At 52.1% G+C, this 21,590-nt stretch overlaps 2 protein-coding genes across 9 annotated transcripts in view; one reads left to right on the top strand and one right to left on the bottom strand.

The window, feature by feature from the left end:
- Positions 1 to 588: 588 nt before the first annotated feature.
- Positions 589 to 21,590, top strand: part of ECE2 (endothelin converting enzyme 2) — a 31,192-nt gene continuing 10,190 nt past the window's right edge. For 2 of the 8 annotated variants that reach the window (XM_046002723.1, XM_046002720.1), the window contains exons 1-7: positions 18,129 to 18,322; positions 18,612 to 18,698; positions 19,046 to 19,181; positions 19,402 to 19,617; positions 20,059 to 20,183; positions 20,287 to 20,433; positions 20,594 to 20,659. In XM_046002723.1, coding sequence (XP_045858679.1) covers positions 18,284 to 18,322; positions 18,612 to 18,698; positions 19,046 to 19,181; positions 19,402 to 19,617; positions 20,059 to 20,183; positions 20,287 to 20,433; positions 20,594 to 20,659 — 816 coding nt within the window. In that variant the 5' untranslated portion in view covers positions 18,129 to 18,283. Of the gene's footprint in view, positions 841 to 5,827; positions 6,112 to 6,632; positions 8,299 to 17,627; positions 17,843 to 18,128; positions 18,323 to 18,611; positions 18,699 to 19,045; positions 19,182 to 19,401; positions 19,618 to 20,058; positions 20,184 to 20,286; positions 20,434 to 20,593; positions 20,660 to 21,590 lie in introns of those variants that run through there. The other 6 variants (XM_046002727.1, XM_046002721.1, XM_046002722.1 and 3 more) reach the window with 6 other exon arrangements.
- On the bottom strand, positions 8,347 to 9,878 carry CAMK2N2 (calcium/calmodulin dependent protein kinase II inhibitor 2). Its single transcript, XM_046002728.1, has 2 exons — positions 9,489 to 9,878; positions 8,347 to 8,619 (listed from the first exon to the last, which is right to left on the bottom strand). The coding sequence occupies exons 1-2, from the start codon at positions 9,655 to 9,657 to the stop codon at positions 8,549 to 8,551; spliced, it is 240 nt and encodes a 79-aa protein (XP_045858684.1). The 5' UTR covers positions 9,658 to 9,878; the 3' UTR covers positions 8,347 to 8,548.

Below are 21,590 nucleotides of genomic sequence, written 5' to 3'. Positions count from 1 at the left end.
CGTGTCCTATCTACTCCACTAAAATACACTCCTTCCATATCTTTCCTGATGCACTACACCCCCCAGACGTCCAGGAATAGTCTTCCTCTTCAGTACATACTTGGTTCTGGGCACACAGGCGCTCAAGTAGGTCGAACATTTGCCCAGAAAAGCAACATTCCTGTTCCTGTTTTCCCTTGCCTGACACCACACTTCGTCTGTTTCATGCCAGGCGCTCCTGAAGAGCAAGACCTGTGGCCGCGGCTTCCTGCCTCTGCTCAGAACCTTCCGCGTGCTCAATACTGGGTAGAAATGAATCTTCCATTAACTTTCAGACTTCTTAATGGCAAGAGCCGAGCAAACTGAAAATGAGCAGTGATTAGCCGAGTGAGTCCGACACTGTGAGTTTGGCTCTCAGAAGTGAGGGAGCAGTACAGTTGGAGGATTCAAGTTCTGAACTATAGGATTTTCCCACCCGGAGTATTCTTCAAAGAGCGCTCGCCAGAGGACGGAAGTTCCACGTGTTTGTGTTGAGCCACCGCAGGTGGTGGGCGGAGACACAAGAGCCACGCCTCCCGAATGATAACGTGCCTATTGGCTACACCGGCGCCAAGCCCGGTCCAAAGGTGCTGGCGGTGTTCCCTGGCCGCCCTGAAGCTGCAAGCATGGCCTCTCCACCGGCCCCAACGACCCCGCCGGAGATACCAGAGCAGAACTGCAGGTACCGCGAGGTTCAGTACTGGGACCAGCGCTACCGGAATGCGGCTGACTCTGCCCCTTACGAGTGGTTTGGGGACTTCTCTGCCTTCCGTGCCCTCCTGGAGCCTGAGCTGCGGCCCGAAGACCGTATCCTCGTGCTAGGTGGGTAGTCCCGGAGCTCCCCACCCCAGATGGAGCGGGCTGGAGCCGCCCCGGCCCTTTCCGCTTTCCAGAGTCTGTTTGTCCCTCTCGCCAGCCAAGATCCCCTACCTTCAGCATCTCGGCAGTATTTCGCCAGGGAGGCGGGAGCCAAGAGAGTCTTTTAGTCCAAGCTCCGCCCCCCGCCGGAGAAAGACAGTTTATGAGTCTGAGTTTGTAGGTATCTAGGACCCTGTTCCGGACTCTCGGGGAGACAGCCTCGAGTACTGGAGAGCTCAGAGGATCTAGTTCAAGTCCCATTGCTAGTTGGCTGTATGGCTTAGGACAAGTTGTGAACCCGTTCTGAGCTTCAGATTCACTTCTAGAAGTGGAACTGCGAGCTCAAGTCGGATAAGGAACGTTCAGGCACCTCGAGCACGATGCTAAGCGTTTATCTGTTAGCGCCAATGGGCACCGGAAGCCACTGTCACCTGGAGAGACCTCTCTCCACACTCCCAGTCCTACCTGACACTTGGTCCTGTGTCCCAGGTGCAGTAAGGACGAGGACAGCGCCCTCTGAGGTCGGATGGGAGATTGCAGCCAAGATTGAGGGGATTCTCCACAGCGGAAAAGTAGAAATGCAGGGATGCAAGGTGGGGCTCTGAGAGGTCCAGCTGCACCCTGGGGTTCTTTCTCCCCCCCTGCCAGCCTTGGGGGCTCTAGTGAAGTTTGAGGAATAGGTTTCCTTCCAATTTAGTTTTTAGTTTGGTATTTGTAAAAGCATGTGTATGTTTAAATGAAATATTTCGTGTATATATGAGACATCTATAATACAGCATATGTGGAAGTATGAATAATAAATCTAATGCGTTTGTATGCCCTATTCAATTTGAGAAATAGAACATTTCTAGGACTAGAAAGGACGTATAACCCGGTGCTTAAGAACTTGGACCCTGGAGGTAGTTAATTATGTTGGAATCTTCACTTATGTAACCTTAGCTGTGGAATCATGGGCAAAAGCATAGAATCTTAGCTGTGGAGTCATGGAAAAAACACCTAAATTTCTGCACGTTCATTTTCTTGGACTTTAAAAAATAAGAGTACTTATTTATTGTCTTTTTTTTAATGATTAAGTATGAAAGCTATCTAGGACAATGCCTAGCAACATAAAAGGCGCCATGTATATTCAAGGTTTTCTGCATGGTTCCCCAAACCCCTTCTCCCCAGAGGTAAAAACTCTCTTGAATTATTTGCTTTAAAATCATTGTATTTATTTATAAATTTACCATAAATCTCCTATGTTTTTCAAGCTTTGGTGTCCATCAAAATCACCTGGAAAGGTGGACCCTACCCTGAGAGTCTAGGGATGGTCTAAAATGGGCCTTGGGATTCTATAGTTTCAACAGGCCCGCAGCCGATTCTCATGCTAGTGATCGGCAGAATAACACTGCCTTAAAATCTGCCAGACCGGGAGGTACCCTTTTCTAGATAGAGGGGAGAAATGTCTAAAAATGAGAGGAACACTTTCCTGGCAAGATTTCCCAAATCTAAGAACAGGACCTACAACTTGGGAATACCTTATGTTACACTCCACCTCAAGCAAATGTAAGTTGAGCACCTGGCAGGTTCTAGAGAGTGTGCTGGGCCCCTTCTAACATATGTAGTCCTCATAACAACCCATAGTGGTGAGTGATAATTATTAGAAGACTTACTCTCGCTTAGGAGTTGGTAAACTTTTTCTGAAAATGGCCAGGTAGTAAATATCTTAGGCTTTGCTGCCTATTTACTTTCCGTCACCATTACTCAGGACTGCTGCTCTACTGGAAAAGCAGCCACAGACAATATGGAAGTGAATGATACATAATAGCCGTGTAGCAGTAAAACTTTATAAAAACAGGTGGCAAGCTGGATTTGGTGACCTTGCTCTAGGTCATTGTCTCAGGTTGGATTCCCCAGAAGCAAACCCTAAGGTGAAGATTCATGTCCCAGTCATTTATTAGGAAAGTCGTTGCAGGAGAAATTGTTAAGAGTGTGAGGAAACAGGGAAGGGGAAAAGGCCAAGCAGAACTGTGATCATAGGCAAAGCCTCCCTGAGGGTGGTTCCCGCCTGAAGTGTCAGAGATGCAAAATGTCAAAAGCAAACACATGCCAAAACTTAGGAGCACTCCAAGGGGATTGAGTCAGAGCACTGACAGGATCCACTGTTGTCATGCAGCAAGTAATTGGTGAAGGGTGCTATCCTACTCCAGAGCTTCTGTTTCTCTTGTTGCACAACACAGATAGGTAGAGAGAGGCATCTGAACTCTGTTGAGACTGATAAAATGGCCACATTGTGAATGATGTGAATGAAAGCCTAATGGTCATGCTGATGCTGATGTAGCTAAAGACAGAACGTTACTAGGGAAGGTGAGTAGACCTCTTGAAAACTGGGAGACGGTGTAGCATAGTGGTTTAAGAGCTCTGGTTCTGGTATGAGATAGACCTATATCCAAATTCTGGCTCTATCACTGATTGTGTGACCTTGGGAAAGTTCCTTATCCACTTTGGGCAGCCTCATTATCCTCCATTGAGAACATGGTAATGGTAATAACAGTATCTTCTATATGGAGCTACCTTGAAGATAAATTGAGATAATTCTTATAAAGTGCTTAGCATAGAACCCAGTGTTCAGTGACCATTAGCTATAATTGTTATTGAAAATGGGAGTCAGGGGGCAGTTTCTCCAGGACTGTCCAGAGAACAGAGTACCCTGCCTGAGGGCTTGTGTGTCTGGTACCTATGGCTGGAAGATCTTCAAGGCAGGTGCTTGCGTATGGCTGTCACAGCTTTGCCAATATCACGCAACTCTGATTCTCTCCTTGTTAGATTCCGTGCTTCTGATCCTAATCTCGCTTCAGTTTGTATTTCCTATAGAGAGAGAAGGGACTGACCAGAGAGGATTGACAAACTGCTCAGTCCCTAAGATGGTTATTTTTCCTATAATAAGTTAATGAATTGGTATTTTGGCTTACACCTCTGTCTCTTGGTATTGGGATAGCATGCACATCGCTCTGGGCTCCCGTGTAATGAGTTCTTGGATGTGGCTCAGTTCTCCAGGGCTCTGCTTCCCTAAAGCTTAACGCAGGAAGGCAGTGGCCTTCCCAGGCCCCTTCTTCGTTGCCAGCCTTCAATTACTGAGAAATCACTGCTTTGTAAGCATGATTGGCTCTGTGGGCGGGCTTTGTTCTCCCTTCATCCTTAGTAAAGTTCTCTTGGAAGCTGCCATTCCTGTACCAAGGGGAAAAAAGGAAGGAAATTTGGGTTTCTCCACCATTGGGCAGAGCTCTGAGGGCCTCAGAGCTCTGAGGTCGGGTGTGGGATGGTGAGGGGATCATGGGTCAGAGAACCCACTGGGATTTCATCTTGAACTCACTTAGGGTCTATTGTTTTTTTAATATTTTTTTTTAAAGATTTTTTATTTACTTATTTGACAGAGAGAGATCACAAGTAGGCAGAGAGGCAGGCAGAGAGGCAGGCAGAGAGGCAGGCAGAGAGAGAGGGAAGCAGGCTCGCTGCTGAGCAGAGAGCCCGATGCGGGACTCGATCCCAGGACCCTGAGATCATGACCTGAGCCGAAGGCAGCGGCTTTAACCACTGAGCCACCCAGGCGCCCCACTTAGGGTCTATTGTAAAGCTACCCTCACCTCTCACCGATGTGGTATATCTCCCCAGGCTTGTTATGGTTCCAGTGTGGAAAAACACAAACTGGGTTTTCCCAGGCAAGATAGTACTATCTCTCAGCTGTAGGGTCTGAGGAGGAACACAGGAAGGGGCAGCTGAGGACCAGCCAGCAGCCTTTGGGTGCCCTGTTCAAGTGTCAAGCCCTGCTAGATTAGGTCTATCCTAATAGCTGATCCCATGATCCTCTTAGGAGGAAAATGGGGATTAAGAGCAATCTAATCGCAAGAGCTGGGGATCCCCTGTGGGGCCACCAGAACTGTCCTCCAGCTCCATTCCCAGGCTGAGACTGACCACAAGAGATCCAGCATGCCATCTTAGGAAGTCACACCTACCGTGTTGTGGATCCTGTCCTCTAACCTCCACTCCTTCTCTCCCCATACTCTTCCCTCTGGAACTGCTTTCTAGGAACTTCCCACCAGAGTGTTAGGGTCCTCCAAGACTCTGATTGGTTGTCAACTTCCATGAAAGCCTTGGCCGCCCCACCAGAGGTGGGGACAGGAGCCATCCTATGTGTTTTCACAGCCTGTCCCTATTGAAACTCTCATCGCATTATGTGGCAATTGCGTGAACGTACATCTTTTCTTCCCACCAGAGCATGAGCTCCCTATTCATCTGCAGAACCCAAATGTAGTGCTTAATACATTAAGGAATTATAAGGAATCAGCCCTACTGTGTGTCCCCATCGAGTTCCCCTACACTTGTTAATTCTGCCCCGGGAAACTGAAGTAGGATAGTAACCTCTAACATGATGTCTTCCCAGGGCTGATATCATCAAAGCTTCTCTGAGAGGTTAGGGATTAGGATAATACTACTAGTATCCTAATACTAACATGATGGTCCTAATGATGCCAATAGTATCCCAACTCTGAGTAGGAGGGAACAGGCTTGGAGTTGAATGACTCGCCATGGCTGTCAGAATCTAGATCTTTGAACTCGGAAGTTCAGAGCACCTTCAGCTACTCTCCAGCTCCTTTAGTTTTTAAATTTAGCATATCACATTCTGCATGTAGGCTAGGTATTGCTATCTCCATTTTTCTGAATAGGAAATTCCAAGTTCCTGGTATGAAAACAACTTGCTCCTAGTCTGCGCAGCTTAGAATGTTAGAGCAGGATATGGGCCCAGGTCTGTATGACTCCAAGACTTGTGCTTTTTTGCACATGGTTCTTCTCCTTCCATACGGGAGGGTTTAGGCTGAGAGCAAATCGGCCAAGAGTGGATGGATAATTGGGGCAAGTGAGAACCAAACTAACCTAGCCCTTTTGCCACCCATTCTGACCCTTCCCACCCCAGGCTGTGGGAACAGTGCCCTGAGCTATGAGCTGTTCCTTGGAGGCTTCCCTGATGTGACCAGTGTGGACTATTCATCAGTAGTGGTGGCTGCGATGCAGGCTCGCTACGCCCATGTGCCCACACTGCGCTGGGAGACCATGGATGTGCGGGCCCTGGACTTCTCCAGTGGCTCCTTCGACGTGGTGCTCGAGAAGGGCACGCTGGATGCCCTGTTAGCTGGAGAACGGGATCCCTGGAATGTGTCTTCTGAGGGTGTCCACACCGTGGACCAGGTGCTAAGTGAGGTGAGGGAGCAACAAGAAAGGAGGGCAGACCCAGAGGTGGGTTTCAGGAGACTGGGGTTTCAGGAGATTGAAGAACTCAGAGGCTGGAAGGAGGCATAGTTTGGAGCAGGTGATGGGTCACCTTCAGCACTGCAGTTACCTAAAGGAGGGGGGTGGTTAAGCTGGGTCAAGATTATGGGGGGCTGGAGTGGCCAGGCTCACAGGTGCTGAGGATTGGCTACTGGGTTGCCATAGGGATGAGGTAGCAGCCAGGTTCCAGATAGGTAACACAGACCAGGAAAATGAGTAGTTGACAGGAAAGCAGTGCCCCTGCACCTGACCTCATTCCCATGTCCTGCCTGGGTTGAACATAGCCCTACCTCCATGGAATGACTAGGGCCAGAGAGGAGACTCACTCTTTCCATGGAGAACCCTGAGCTACAGGATGCAGGGTGGTACCTACAAGGGTATCTGGGGCCATACTGACCTTTGAGAACCTGGAGACGGACTCCTCACCAGTGACTTCTCTGTCTGCTTTGCAGGTGAGCCGGGTGCTGGTCCATGGAGGTCGGTTCATCTCATTGACCTCAGCTGCTCCCCACTTTCGGATCAGACACTATGCCCAAGCGCGATATAGCTGGTCCCTGAGGCATGCAACCTATGGCAGCGGTTTCCACTTCCATCTTTATATCATGCAGAAGGGCAGAGAGCTCACTGTGGCCCAGCTGGCCATTGGGACCCAGATCCTCTCACCCCCTAGACCTTCCATCGCACCCTGCTTCCTCCAGGACTCAGATCACGAGGACTTTCTCGGTGCCATTCAGCTGTGAGGCCAGAGGCATGGTCCTCTGGCCTTCTCTGCCTTTCTGCCTTGGGCTCTTCAAGTACTTGGAATTCCTGACTCAGGGCTTAGGGTTTGATTCAAGGTGCTCACAATCCCAGAGACCTCACGCCTAAGATAGAGCTGATGGGAGCAACCCCACATGAAACAATACAGCCCAGGTCATACTAGATCCCAGATCCCAGGTTTTTGGTTTCCTTCTTGGGTTCCTCAGATTTTTCCTGGATTCCCCAACTTCCTCCCTTACCATAGTGAACCACCAGTGATTCATCCCCTAGGGCAAAGCTCAGCACATCCCCCCTGCATGCCAGCCAGACTCTGAGAGCTGCATCCCTGGGGCCTATTATCGACCCCCATTCAACCTGGATTTATGCAACAGAGGGTGCAGACTTTGAATCAAGATTGTTTTATGCTTCTGATCCCAACTTCAGCTCCAACTATAGTCTCCTATCCTGCTTAGGTTGTTTATTTACCCCAGGAAGCTACATTGTCATGAACTTCTCAGGCCAGACTGGCCTGCTTGTTTCCTTGGCAACCCTTCCCTGCCAGCAACCTGCGCCTGAGACTCCCAAGTACCTGCCCCCCTCCCCAAACGGGATTGGAGCCATCTTGGCCTGGGTCCTGAGCAGACCAAAACAGTGGTCACACACACACAGGGAGGTCTGTGTTTATTCACACACTCCTGGTACAGTGAGGATGGAGAACATTTACAAAGGACACCCCTGGGTTGAAAACATCTCCAGGGCCACAGGTGTCATCCAAAGGTGCACAGCAGTCCTCACTTTGGTTCCCAGGGGCAGGATGCAGGGGTCCAAGGTAAAATCAGACCTGGGCCCTTGGAAGGTGATACCTTGAGAGGAGGGGTCTGCCAGCGAGTGAGCAGACTGGCCATGTGGTTGGTTACCATGTTGGGGGCTTGTTCCATCTCAGACTCAACACCCATCCTATCTGCCAGGCGCAGAAGAGCGTGGCCGAGACTGGGGGTGGGTTGGGGGGGGGGCACGAACCATGAGGGGAGCCAGTAAACAAAGAGTCGGATATAAAAATACAAATGTGCTGAGGAAGTCCCTTAGAAAGAGGCTGAGGCTGGGGTCACGCCAGACAGGGTGGGAGTCAGGGAGCGGCCTGGAGGGCTGGGCTCAGGTAGGTGGGAAGCTCATGCAAATACGCAGCCAAACATCCCTGGCTGCGCGCTCGGTTCGACACCGGCCGGCAGCCGGCTCTGCAGACCAGACCGGCCGGAGAGGGGCGGGGCAGGGGAGCCGTGCGGGAGGGGGCGGGTCGGGGGCTGAGGGCCGCGGGTCTCTGTGTCCGTTCCGGTGTGCGGGGTGGGGCTGCGGCCCGAGGTTCTAAAGTGCATGAGCGCGGCGGCGGGCTCCGGGAGGGTCCGCGCCGCGGCCGCCGCCGCCGCCGCCGCCGCTGCCGTGGTGCTGAAGCGGACAGCTCCGGAGTGCCAGGCGGCGGCGGCGGCGACTCCAACCCGAAGGCGGCGCGGCCCTGCAGCCCCCGCCGGCGGGCGCCTGGGCCGGGGCGGGGGGCGCCGGCAGCCGCATAGCCGGCCCGCGCTCCTGGCCGCTGCGGGGCTGGGCCCGGAGCCCGCCGCCCGAGCCGGCGCATCTACACTCCGGACGGCGGCTTCTCCCCCATCCCCTTCAGCACGTCGTCTATCCGGTCATCCTCGATCACCACTGCGCAGGGAGAAAGCGCGTCAGCGGCGCGGCCTCAGGGGGCGGCGGCGGCGAGAATGGGCCCCGCGTCCTCGCGCCCCGAACAGCTATTTCCCGTGGCCCAGTGACGCCCCTCGGATGCCCGTGCCACAGTGCCCTCCCCATCCGAATTCTCTTGCCGACTGGACCCTCCGCGGAGCCCAGTTCCCACAGGCCCTCCTCCCCTCCCTATGGAGGAACGCCCCCTGTTCCAACTGGCAGTTCAACCTCCCAGTCCAAACCCTCCCGCCGCCTGAGCGCTCTTCCATCCGAGCTGATCATCCTTTTGCTCGTGGGAGCCCCCTCTTCGACAGACCCCCTTCTCAAACAGAATCTTCACCTAGTCCAACCCTCTTCCGAACCCTCTCGCCTCCTGACCCCCTCTTCCGATGCTGGCACCAACAGAGTCCCCTCCCCATGCAAACAACGAGGACAACCGAATCCCCGGACCCCCCCGTCCTCTCTCCAGTCGGACGTCCCTTTCCACCCAAAGGTTCTTCCGAAGCATCCACCGACTTAGCCTTTGATCCTGAAGAAGCGGCCGGTCGCCCCACGTTCCCACTTCAGGCAGCCCCAAATGCCCCGGCCGGCCCCTCCCCCTTGCCCGGGTGTCAGGGCTCTACTTCCAGAGGTGGCGAGCATCGAATCCGGGGCACTGCGTCCCGGGAGAGGGGAAGAGAGGGACACTAGACTGCAGCGGGGACACCCCCCCCCCCAAACCCCGGCCGGCGAGCGGCTGGCTGCGCTGGTCTGCGGCAAGAGCTGCGGGCGCTTGGCGGGGAACCGCAGCCGGGGGGCGCCCGGCGAAGGGTTTCTGGGTCAAGCGGCGACTCCGGGCCCCGGCCGCATACCTCTCTTGGCTCGGCCGATCTGGCCCAGCTTGGGGGGTCGCTTGGCTTGGTTGCCCGCGAAGAAGGAGTTGGTGTCCTGCAGGCGGCAGCTGAAGGAGAGGTCGGAGCCCTCGGGGTCGGCGGCGAAGCGGCCCATCTTGTCCTCACTGTAGGGCAGGATCTCGGACATGGCGGGCGCGGGGTGGGCGCGGGACTGCGGCGGGGCGCGGGCGGCGGGCTAGCTGCCGGACCGGCCCTAGCTCAGCAGGGGAGCCGGCGGAAGGATGAAGTCATGCAGCATCCGGGGCTGCGGAGCCAAGCGGGGCCTCCTCCCCCGCGCCTCCGCCTCCCGGGCCGCTGGGCAGGCGGCGGCGGCGGCGGAGGTGGTGACGGGGACCGGGCGGGGGCGGTGCGCGGGGGGCGGGGGTGGCGGCGGCGGCAAGAGCGGAATGACGATGAGCACCCGACTGCCGCAGAGCGCGGCAGGCGGGGCGCGGTGGAGGTGGGGCGGGCACCGGCCGAGGGAGCGAGGCGGGGCGGGCGGGGGGGCGGACCGGATAGCGCCCAGCACTCAACCGGGGGCTGCGAGTGTTAGTGGGAGGGTCCCGCACGAGGCGGGAGTGGCGACTGGACGATTCGTACCGGCCAACAAGTGCAGAATCTGTCCGGGAGAGGCGGGACTGGGGAGTTGGGGGCGGGAGGGAGACCGGCACCCAAGGGGCGGGAGGAGGGTCTTGCAAGGAGGCTCCTAGAGGCGAGGAAGGGGGACTGGGAATGGGAGGCGGGGCCAGAAGCCAGGAGTCTGGACACATTCGAAAGGGGGGACTCCGGAAACACGCTGGGGGGGGGGGGTGTGTGTGTCCCACACCGGTTAGGTGAGCTGCACTGTGCGAAACCCGCGGACGCGGGAATAGCTCGGGCGGGTGGGTGTTGTCCCCGTGGTTGGCGCGTTTGTGTCGGATTGGTCTTTGGGTCCTAAACTGTTTCTCTAGAGTGTTTCTTTGACTGCCCGTCTGTGTCTGTGTCTGCCAATCTATGTATCAGTCTGTCTCTCTGTGTCTGTATCTTTTTCTGCTCCCCGGATCTCTTTGTGTCACAGTCTCTGTCTATTTCTGTTTCTTAGAAGTGTCTCTGCCTTTCTGTATGTCTCCGTGCTTGGCCCCCGTACCTACGTGCCACCTTTACCATCTCCTGAGTCTCTGTGAATTTCGATCCCTCCTAGGAAGAATCTCGGTAACTGGGCCGACGCGCGCGCACCAGGGTAGACTCCCACCCCTGCTGCTGGTTTCGAAACTCTAGCTCAAAGCGCCTCCCGTGCCCCGCAGTTCTCTTGGACCTGATGGTTCGGGTTGCGCGCGCTCTGTAGAAAGCATGAATGGCGGCGTCGCGGGGGGCGCCCTGGCTGCAGGTGACGCGGGGAAGCCCGGAGCGCCTGAGGACGCGGCGCGCGCCCGTGGGTATCCGGAGGCAGAAGAAGAGGGACAGAGGGTACGCCCGCCAGCGTTGCGGGGGATCACGTGACAGTTCCCGCTGTACAGAAGGGAAAGCATTCTCTGCCGTACCCCCAGCCGGCCGTCAGCAACAGCGTCACCTGCTTGCTAGCACGCAGGGGCTCTGGCGCAATCACTGGCCTTGGAAGGTGGGGGGGAGGTCCCACACTTGGCGTAGCTGACGACAGCGATGATTAGGGTAATAAGCCTCCCGCACATCCAGTACATACCGGAGGCTGAGGGGTTCTCCACCGTCGCTGAAGCGCTTTACCTCCTTCCCTTCAAATCACACAGTTAGTAAAGCTGCCTGGTGCTGGGTCTCCTTCTTCCAACTCCTCATCAAATGTTAGTCCCAGGGATACAGAGGCTAACGCCCTGGTGGCTGCCCTCAGGAATCAGGATTGGCAACGGGAGTAGTGCCAGAGAATACCTCTGGGCAGGATTCACTCAAGGCCCCAGACCTAGAGGCCTATGCCTATCAAGTCCTCCTCCGCTGCATCCTGCTCTCCGGGATAAGGGCCAAAGCTGGAGGTCCAGCTGGAATGAAAGGAGCCCTGAGATCCGGAAGGACAAGAGATGCTGGAGCTCGGGGTCACTGGGAGAGAGTCCAGAAAATTCTACTCCCACTGGAGGTTGTCTAGAAATGGGTTCCAATCCTGGCTCTACCACTTTCTGTGGGACCTTGAAGTGAAGGCCCCATAATTATAGTTTTTAAAAGTACATTCATTTTGGGGTGCCTGGCTGGCTCAGTCAGTGGAGTGTGCCACTCATGATCTCAGGGTTATAGGTTTAAGCCCCACTTTGGGGGTAGAGATTACTTAAAAATAAAATCTTAAAAAAATTCGTTCACTTATACTTGTAATATTTTAGGAAAATACAGAAAATTACATGAAACCTTTCATAGATATTCCTCCAAGCTTTTCCTCATCTGTTTGCATAATGTGCATACCTCTCTGAGCCTCTGTGTTCTGGTCTGAAGCACTGGAGATGACAGAACCTACATTAAGAACAGTTTTGTAGATGAAATTGTCATCCTGACACGAAGTGGATTGTCTCAGGAGGTAATGAACTGTGCCTCACCAGAAAGTGCTAAAGGGACCATGAGAGTTCTTGCCAAGGATGAGATGAGAGCCCTGGGGAATTGAAATTATTCTCTTGTCTACTCCCAAAATGAAAATTTGGAGAAATAACCATTGAACTTGGAATTCATTGGTTAGCTCCTTCTTAAATAATCTTATTCCTGTCCCTGATGTGTGTGATAGATCATGATTAAAGCAAAAGACCTAAGTACAAAATTGTAAAGATACAGAATGACATAAGCTACAGCTATGTTGTAAAAATGCAGGGGTGGTCGTGGTGTGTGTTAAACTGTGATCCTCTGCTTAAAATTCTGAAGTTCTACATCCCTGTCCATGAAGTGAAAATTCATTTTCACAACTGAAATGAAATTAAGTTTGTTTGAACTTCTGTGACAGTACATTGAATTTCTCAACTGAAAGTCTCTCGAAACCTACTGGACTTGATCTATATGTTCTAAACAGAATACTAAGCTTTTTGACACTTGAGTAATAGTGACACTTTTATTCAATTGGAAAGTTTAAGCCTGCGTAGCGGGTTGAATACCCCCCCTCCCCAATTTACATCCACCTGGAACCTCAGAATGTAAACTTATTTGGAAATAGGGTCTTTGCATGTATACTTAGTTAAATTAAGATGAGGTCATACTGTATTAGAGTCGGTCCTAAATCCAGTCACTGATGTTTTTATAAGAGGACAGATGCACAAAGACACATACACACAGGGAAGAAGGCTATATGAGGAAGGAGAGATAGGAGTTCCTATAAGCCAAGGAACACCAAGGATTGCTGGGAACCATGAGAAGCTAGAAGAGGCAAGAAGGATTCTTCCTTAGAGCCTTCCCAGGGGGAGTGGTCCTACCGATACTTTGATTTTGGACTTTTCACCTATGGAACTGTGAGAAAATAAGTTTCTGTTGTTTTAAGGCACTCCATTTGTGGTATTTTGTTACAGCAAACCTAGGAAATAAATGTAACCTCTTACAAATATGTTAGGGTCATCTTTTGACACCTGTGGTGGCTATGTTTCTCTTTCCTTAAACTCTTTCTAGGGGCTCTTTGCTCTCACCCTGTTGAAGGAAGTCCATACCGGGAGGTATTTCTGGGACTCATTCTATTTAGCAGAGGCTGATAAATCACAAAAAAAAAGAATAAGGCAGATCTGTGTGGATTGACAGGGTAAGATCTCCAAAGCCTGCCAAAGTGTCACCAAATAATGACTGTAGAGTGTGATTTCATATATAGGGAAAAAATATATACATACACTTAGGCATACACACCTACACACTGGGTGTTTAGGTATGTAAATGCATATAAAAGAAAGATCTGGAAGGATACATACTAAACTGCTAATAATGGTTTTCTCTAAGGGTGGTCCTGGGATCCTGGCAGGTGAAATGTCATCTTTTTATTCTATATACTTATGGAATATATTGCTTTTTTTAAAAAAAGATTTTATTTATTTATTTGACAGAGATCACAAGAAGGCAGAGAGGCGGATGGGGGGGGGGGCGGGGGCGGGAAGCAGGCTCCCTGCTGAGCAGAGAGACGGAGCTCCATCTCAGGACCCTGAGATCATCACCTGAGCCCAAGACAGAGGTTTTTTTAACCCACTGAGCCATCCAGGCGCCCTGAATATATTGCTTTTGCAATAAAAAGTTTTTGATGATTTTTTTAAAGTTTCAAAACCAAGGATATAGTCCATTTACCAAACATCACACTCTGGTCCCACCCAGACAAACCACTTGACTCAGAAGAAAGAGTACTCATTAAGAGCATGGAGTTTAGAATCAAATCAAGGATCTGCCTTCTGCCTGATGTGTGACGTTTTGTGTGTTGGTAAGCTTCCCTGTCTCTTAGGTTCCTCATCTGTAAAACAGGACAATGATACTGCTAGACTATATCTTATTGGGTCAGTGTGAGGATTAAGTAAATTAACATATGTAAAGTGCTTAGGTAAGTGCAAGACAATAGAATTGTCAGCTGTGTTTTAGAGCCTAAGGACAGCCTAAGGAAGAAATTAAGAGTAAGTCTCATCATTAGATATGCTAACATTTTCTTGTTGTCCTTCCAATCTCTTTTTAAAAATCTGTGCTTTTATACTTTTTTTTGCTTAACAAAAATGAGATTTTGTAACCCCTTTACTCCCCCATTTAATTCTAGATGGAGAACATTTCCCCAGAGCATTAATTCTTCCTTTCCATTCTTTATAAATGTTACATTGTTATGCCATTGTATGGATGTTTGATTTATTCAACAAGACCTCTACTCTTTTTTTTTCAGTCCTCTACTCTTTTTGTTTGTTTATTTGTTTAAAGACTTATTTATTTTAGAGAGAGAGAGAGCGAGAGCTGGCAGAGGGGCAAAGGGAGAGAATCCTCAAGAAAATTCCCTGCTGAGCGCAGAGCCTGAAGTGTGGGCCCGAAGTGGGACTCCATCCTAGGACACTGAGATCATGACCTGAGCTGAAATCAAGAGTCCATCTCTAAATCGACTGAAGCACCTAGACACCCTTGTTTGTTTTTGTTGTTATTACAGGCCGTGCTGTGGTGAATAAATGTTGTAGGGAAAAAAATGGTCCTAATATTTTGTAGCTCCTCCAATCAAGGAGTAAATTCTATTTCTTCCTCCCTGAATCTGGGCTTGACCATATGACTTATTTTGCCCAGTAAGAACATTAGCATATGTGGGGCAGGCAGAGGCTTGAAAACTGTTTGTGTACTGGGATTGGCCTGCTTTTTGTTTCTGGGCATCCTGAGACCACCATATGAAGGAGCCCGGGCTAGGCTACTGAAGAAGGAGACACCACATAGAGCCAGGGCCCCCTCATCCTGACTGAAGCCCAAACATGGCAGTGAGGCCATTCAGCTACACCATCCAATTGCTGAGCTGACATGGAACTGAAGAACCATCCGATCAACCTGCAGTACATAAGAAATGATTTGTGATACATGTTTGCTATTTTAAGCCATAAAGTTTGGGGAGTTTTTTTCTGCAGCAAAAACTAACTAATACAAACATCCTATAGATAATGCTTATTTCCTGGAATCATTTCCCAGAATCAGACTTTCTGGTTCAGGGTATATACACTTACAACCTTAAAAAAAAAGATTTTATTTATTTATTTGAGGGAGAGAGGGATAGATTGAGAGAACAAGTTGGGGGAGGGGCAGAGGGGGAAGCAGACTCCTTGCAGAACAGGAAGCCTGACTTGGGACTTGATACTGAACTCTGGGATCATGACCTGAGCCGAAGGCAAATGTTTAACCAACTGAGCCACTCAGGCATCCACACTTATACCTTTTGAGTCATACTGCCAAAAAAGGTATATCAATTTTTAAGCCACCAGCAGTGTAGACAGTGCTCATATTTCCCATCTTTGTCAACACTGGACGTTAATGTGTTTTGTTATCTTCATGTCTAATTTGTCCTTGTAAGTTCAACATATAAACCGTTGTCCATGTCCTCTCAATTCACAATCAATTGGGGGGGAGGAGGAGAAGACCAAAAGAAAGGTCATTTTAGGAATAGGAAAAGAAGAACAGAAAAGATAAAAAAAAAAAATAGAATGAGAGAGGGAAAAAGAGACAAAGGTGATAAACACAGAGGAAAGAAAATAAAATTATAGAATAGAGCAACCTCTAAGCCTCTCATGCTAGGATATTTAACACGTATTCAGAAATAGTTATGAGCCTAATACATGATTTGAATCAGGAAAGAGACATGGAAAGCAAATGTGCATTTAGGGTAAGTTCGGTGAAACTGAGAACACTGTAAAGCTAGGTGCCAGGCTCTCTCCTAAGTGGTTGCATGTAATTGTCACAGCAACTCTCTGAGACACTGATGACTATTCCCATTTTATAGATGAAGAAAATTAAGGGTCTGAGCTTTCAAGTAACTTGATAAATATCATACAGCTGATCAATAATTGAGCCCAGATTTCAGTCCAGGTCTGTCTGGCTTAAAAACTGATGTGTTCCCCATGACCCTTGCAGGGAAAATGTGATGGAAGACCAACAACTAATGCTGGGAGGAAGTATATCCTCCTTTTGATTCCTGTTGCCAAAGTGCTCTCCAGAAAGCAGCCAGACTGCCTGGGTTGGAATCCCAGCTCTGCTACTTACTAGCCATGTGACTCTTAGTCTCTCCATGCCTCAGTTTCCTCATCCATAAAATGGCTTCATAATTGCCATGACGATAGATGAGCACCTGGATGTAAAGTCCTTACAGCAGTCGCTGGCATGTGTTAAAGGGCTTTGTGTCATTTCCATCATGGCAGGGAAGCCGTGGGACTATTTCTAATGAGCCTGTTGCCAGGAAGTTCTTATGTAGCAGCTTTGGTTACACTACCCTGGCCATGCCATGGTGGGGTTTCCCACCCGCCAAGACTGTCTCCGCTGCTGTGGTCCCCTTCATCCAGCCTCGGGGGTGATAAAGGAAAGAGGTGAGAGCTGCAATGCCACACTGCCACACTGCCACACTGCCATCAGAGCGAACGTGAACAACTCCAAAAACTTGTTCCAAGGGGCGATCCCAAGGCCTTGCTGCTACAGACCCCAGTATGGCTGAATGTGAAAGCCTCTTGCTCAGGGAACACCTAAAGAACCTACTACCTGGAGGAAATATAACAACCTTCCTCCAGTCTTACGATTGTCCTTTCTTTCCATAGGATTTTAACAATAACACAAAAATAGCAGCTTACACATTGAGTGAGTGCCCTATATGTGCCAGACACCGTCCTTTGACATGGGGACTACTTTTATTTCAATTTTACAAGTGAGGACATTGAGTCTGAATCCAGAATCTTTCAGCCTACTTATAATACCGTGCTGTCTCCTATGTGAGAACATGCAATTGGCGGTGTGTGTCTGTGTGTCTCTGTGTGTGTAAGTGCCAAAGAAAGCAATCCAACATTCTCAGCCTGATCAGTTCATCATCCATCCTTTCTCAGCCACAAGAGCAGCCCATGTCAGAACCTCATGCAGCAAGATGAGGATGGAGGTGAGTGTTGAGAAATGGATTATGGATTTGCCAACATCTTGAGCCTTCTCAGGTCAAATTCATGTACTCTGTTACGGGAAAAGGGAGGGAGGAGAATGAGGGACTTTTAAAAAAACTGCCCCCCCCCAAAAAAAAAACACAAAAACAAAACACCAAACCCCCAAAACACACCCCACTAGGCACTCTTCAGTGCAGCAGACGGCAATAGCACCAGGACTGATTAAGGAGTGACAATATGGAAGGCAGATGGCACACGCATAGATGCCACACTATTGCCTTTCAGTTAAATATTGCTCGGTTTTTTTTTCTTGTAAACCTCCCAAATAAAATGGTTTGCTTTCCTCAAGTTAGAAGTGTTAGCACGTCTTTTCTTTAAATATCTGAGCATAGCTGCTTTTTTCCCTGCCAATTTGTCACCATCTGTAACCCTCCCTTTGTGAGACGATCTGTGACAACGATTATCTTGGGGAGTGAAAGTGCAGTCTCAAAGCAACAGGGAGGAGTGGAGTCAGAGTGTGGGTGAGGTGCGTGTGCCGTGTGTAGTCTGTGTGTTGGCTCTGGGGGCCTTGTAGAGGTATAGAAGGTGAGTGTGCAGCGTGCACACTGTGCGTGTGCACCCTGTGTTGGGCTGAGAGCCTGCCTGCGTCCTTTGGGTCCGTGTGCTCTCTGGGTAGATGCCGTGTGGAGACCCCGTATGTGGGTCAACCCCCGCGTGCTGCTCCGTGTGTGCGCCGGCTGAAGAGGGGCTGTGTGGACTGCCAGGGGCAGATGCTCTTCCCGAAAGCATCATTTCCAAAGGTGTTCAAGGGTAAAGGGGAGGCCTGCAATGTGGGGAGTGGGGGCCAAGAAATATCACCAGCGTGCGGGCCTGGGGGCAAAGGCATGAAAATTATGGGTGGCTTGCAAGAGGATGGTGCTGGGAGGGGTCAGGCTGATTCTGAAGAGGAGAGGGGTCCCGGCGTCGCCTGAGGGCGGCCGCGGGCACCGGAGTGACGCCCGGGCGCAGGGCGGGTGGCGGGCAGCTGCGGGCGCGCTCCTCCCCCCACGTTACCCTCCACCTCCGGACTCGGCGCAGCGGCGGGAGGGGGCTCGGCAGGCGGGGGCGGCGGCGGCGGCGGCGGCGAAGCAAGGGGCTGTGACAGCGGCCGTGATGGCGCGCGGTGGCGGGACCGGCCCGGGGGCCGAGGCCGCGGCCTGGGCGAGGGCCAGCTGCCGGGAGCCCTAAGGTGCCGCCCGCCCCTACTCCACCATGAATGTCGCGCTGCGCGAGCTGGGCGGCGGCGGCAACGTGAGTGCGGGCCCCGGGCTCCGGGGACAGCACTGGGGCGGGGCGGGGGGGGGGCCGTTGAGGCCGAGAGGGCAGGCGGAGTCGGCAGGGGCTCGGGCTGGCGGAGAAGGGGCTGCGTGCCGGAGGGGGCGCGGGTCGGAGGGGCCCCAGGCCGGAGAGCCCAGCAGGAGAGAGGGGATCCTCCCTGCGGACAGGAGGGGGCCCGGCCAGGCCAGGGGCACGGGGGCAGGGCTGTGGGCAGAGGGCCCTCTCTGCCTGACCTCGGTTGGCGCCCCCGACTGTCTGGCAGATGGTGGAGTACAAACGGACCACGCTGCGGGAGGAAGACGCACCTGAGACCCCCGTAGAGGGCGGGGCCTCCCCGGACGCTGTGGAGGTGGGCAAGGGGGTTCCCCCTTTCTCACCAGGCCCCAGCCCTGACGTGACGCCTGGCAGACCCAGAGCTTTGGGCTGCCCTGGAGGGTCATCTGCCTCCACTTCAGCTTCATCTCTGGCCTCTGCGCTAGAACTATGGTGAGGCGATTGTATGCCATGACTTGGCACAAAGCGGGCTCCGGACTCAGCTCAGACTGCCTCATTGCCCCTGTGCCCAAAGTCAAGCCCTTTAGCGTCTTTGCTCCATGGCTCTGGAAACTGCCTGTGTCTTCGCCCTTTGGGAGGCCTTCTGTGATCTTGGATCCCCACTGGCAGCTTGCTAGCTCACTGTCACCCTGTGTTCCCCAGGTGGGATTCCGGAAGAGGACAAGAGACTTCTTGGGTTCCCACACCCAGTTGGAGTTGGTCTTAGCAGCTGTCTCCCTACTGCTGGCTGCGCTGCTGCTGGGCTGCTTGGTGGCCCTGGGGGTCCAGTACCACAGAGGTAGGTGGGCCCACACCCATCACCAGCCCTCCTAGCTTTGGGGGCTCTGGGGATTCAAGGGCCACTAAGGTTTATTGTGGTCAGGCCAGTCTTCCCCCAGCTTTTCTCTCTCCTCCCAACCCTCTTGTTGTCATGACCCTTCCCAAAGCATTTGCCTTTCCTAGACTCACTGACAGTTCCCTACTCCTGCCCCCCCCACCCACCATGTCCCCTGCCACAGACCCATCCCACAGCATTTGCCTCACAGAGGCCTGTGTTCGAGTGGCTGGAAAAATCCTGGAGTCCCTGGACCGTGGGGTGAGTCCGTGTGAGGACTTTTACCAGTTTTCCTGTGGAGGCTGGATTCAGAGAAATCCTCTGCCTGATGGGCGTTCTCGCTGGAACACCTTCAACAGCCTCTGGGACCAGAACCAGGCCATCCTGAAGCACCTGCTGGGTGAGTGGGGCTGTCAGGGAGGCACTGGGCCAAGTAAAGCTCACACCTGGAACAGGGCTTTGCATTTAGGTACTCAGTACATGTCTGGGACTGAATGAGTAAGTGGACAACTGCCAGCTCTGCTGGGGTGGGGAATGCGGAGAGCGGCGGGACCCTGAGAGGTGGGCATGGATTTGTGGGGACAGACCTGAGTATGTCTTCTGCATTCTGTTTAGACCATTGTTGAGGTGGGGTGGCACCAGGGAGTGTGTGCCTGGAGATCCCTGAGGGTTTCCATGGGCAGGGGAGAGGAAGTCACACTTTGCTGTTTCAGACAGTCTTCCTGGCTCTACATTAGGAGGACTGCCCCGTCACAAGGCGAGGAGAGGGACCAAACAAGGGCCCAGGACTACTGTCAGCGGTTGGCATAGTTGCTGACTGGACCTGTGTTCTCCCTTCCAGAAAACACCACATTCAACTCTAGCAGCGAAGCTGAGCGGAAGACACAGCGTTTCTACCTCTCCTGCCTGCAGGTGGAGCGCATTGAAGACCTGGGAGCCCAGCCACTTCGAGACCTCATTGACAAGGTAGGACCCCTGAGGGAGGCCAGGATAGGGCTTGGGAGAGGATGTGGCCCCAGAAAGCTTTGGGGGCCCCTGTGCCATAGTTTACACTGTGGTCTCTACTCAGATCGGTGGTTGGAACATTACTGGGCCCTGGGACCAGGACAACTTCATGGAAGTGCTGAAGGCAGTAGCAGGAACTTACAGGGCCACCCCTTTCTTCACGGTCTATGTCAGTGCCGACTCCAAGAGTTCCAACAGCAATGTTATCCAGGTACCAGTCTGAAGACAGGTTGGGAGGGACTCGCAGACCATTTGCTGAGTCCAGACTCTCCTCCCTTATGACGCAGGCAGGCTGGGGGTGGCTCCGTCCCCTGGACAAGAGTCCAGGTGTGTGTTGGTGGAAGGCTCACTCCCTTGACTTGCTGTTGCAGGTGGACCAATCTGGGCTCTTTCTCCCCTCTCGAGATTACTACCTAAACAGGACCGCCAATGAGAAAGTAAGGAGAATCCTCAGAACACCCACCCCTCTGTTGAGCTGGGCCGATGCTTGTTTACTTTTCCCTTTGTCCAGGGTCATAGCGGGGTAGGTGAGCCTGTCCTGTCACCTAGTCAGCCGGCTCTCCTTCCATCCTTCTTTCCCCATTCACTCTTCCTTCATTTCCTTCCTCCTTCCCTCCCAGCCTTCCTGCTCACCCTCCTCGCGTTCCCTCCCTCCTTTCTTTCTGTTCCCTCTCCCCTTCTTTCCTTCCTTCCCCTTCTTCTAGGCACCTACCGTGTGCCAGGTGTCACGGGGCAGCTCTGAGATGTACCTGCAGAGCCACTGCCACACAAACCTTTCAGTGGAGATGGGTTTATGGACCCCGATAGCTGGTGGAGATGAGAACAGCCTCAAAAGGGGTCTCTAGGCCTCAGGAGAGACCTAGGTAGTCGGAGGTTTCCTGATGAGATTGCATCTGAACCAGGCTGTGTAGAATAGCTAAGAGTGGCTGAGGGCATGCTGGGTAACGAGAAGAGTGTAAACAAAGTCTTGAAGAAGGATAAAGCTAAGGCATGTTTGGACCATGAGAAGGGGTCCAGTTTGGCAAAATGTGGTGCTCAAAGCAGATGACAGGCTGAGCACGTGGGTAGGAACTAGTTGTGGAGGGGACCTGGAATCCTGTACCATGAAACACTGAGCTTTATTTTATAGGCCTCCCAGAGCAGGAAGGGAGAACCCAGTAAGCAGTGCTTGGTGTGACAAGTAGAAGCAAGAGAGGGAGCCTGGAGATGAGCTAAGTCAGTAGTACTCTAAGCTCTGAGTCTCTAAGTGCCCAGATATGGGAAGTGGCAGAGGGAATATTTCGAAGGGGAGGATGCAAAAGACATAACCAAGGGCAAATCGTGAATTGTGGGTGACTGGGTGTTCAAAGAGAGGAGTAGGAGGAAGAG

This window comes from Meles meles, chromosome 4 (assembly GCF_922984935.1).
Source record: "Meles meles chromosome 4, mMelMel3.1 paternal haplotype, whole genome shotgun sequence".
NCBI lineage: Eukaryota > Metazoa > Chordata > Mammalia > Carnivora > Mustelidae > Meles > Meles meles.
This window is presented reverse-complemented; position numbering and strand designations above follow the sequence as displayed.

Coding starts and splice junctions, on each gene's coding strand:
- CAMK2N2 (XM_046002728.1), bottom strand. CDS start 9,657: ATGTCCGAGATCCTGCCCTACAGTGAGGACAAGATGGGCCGCTTCGCC. Junction 8,620..9,488: donor GATCGGCCGAGCCAAGAGAG/GTATGCGGCCGG, acceptor CTCCCTGCGCAG/TGGTGATCGAGGATGACCGG.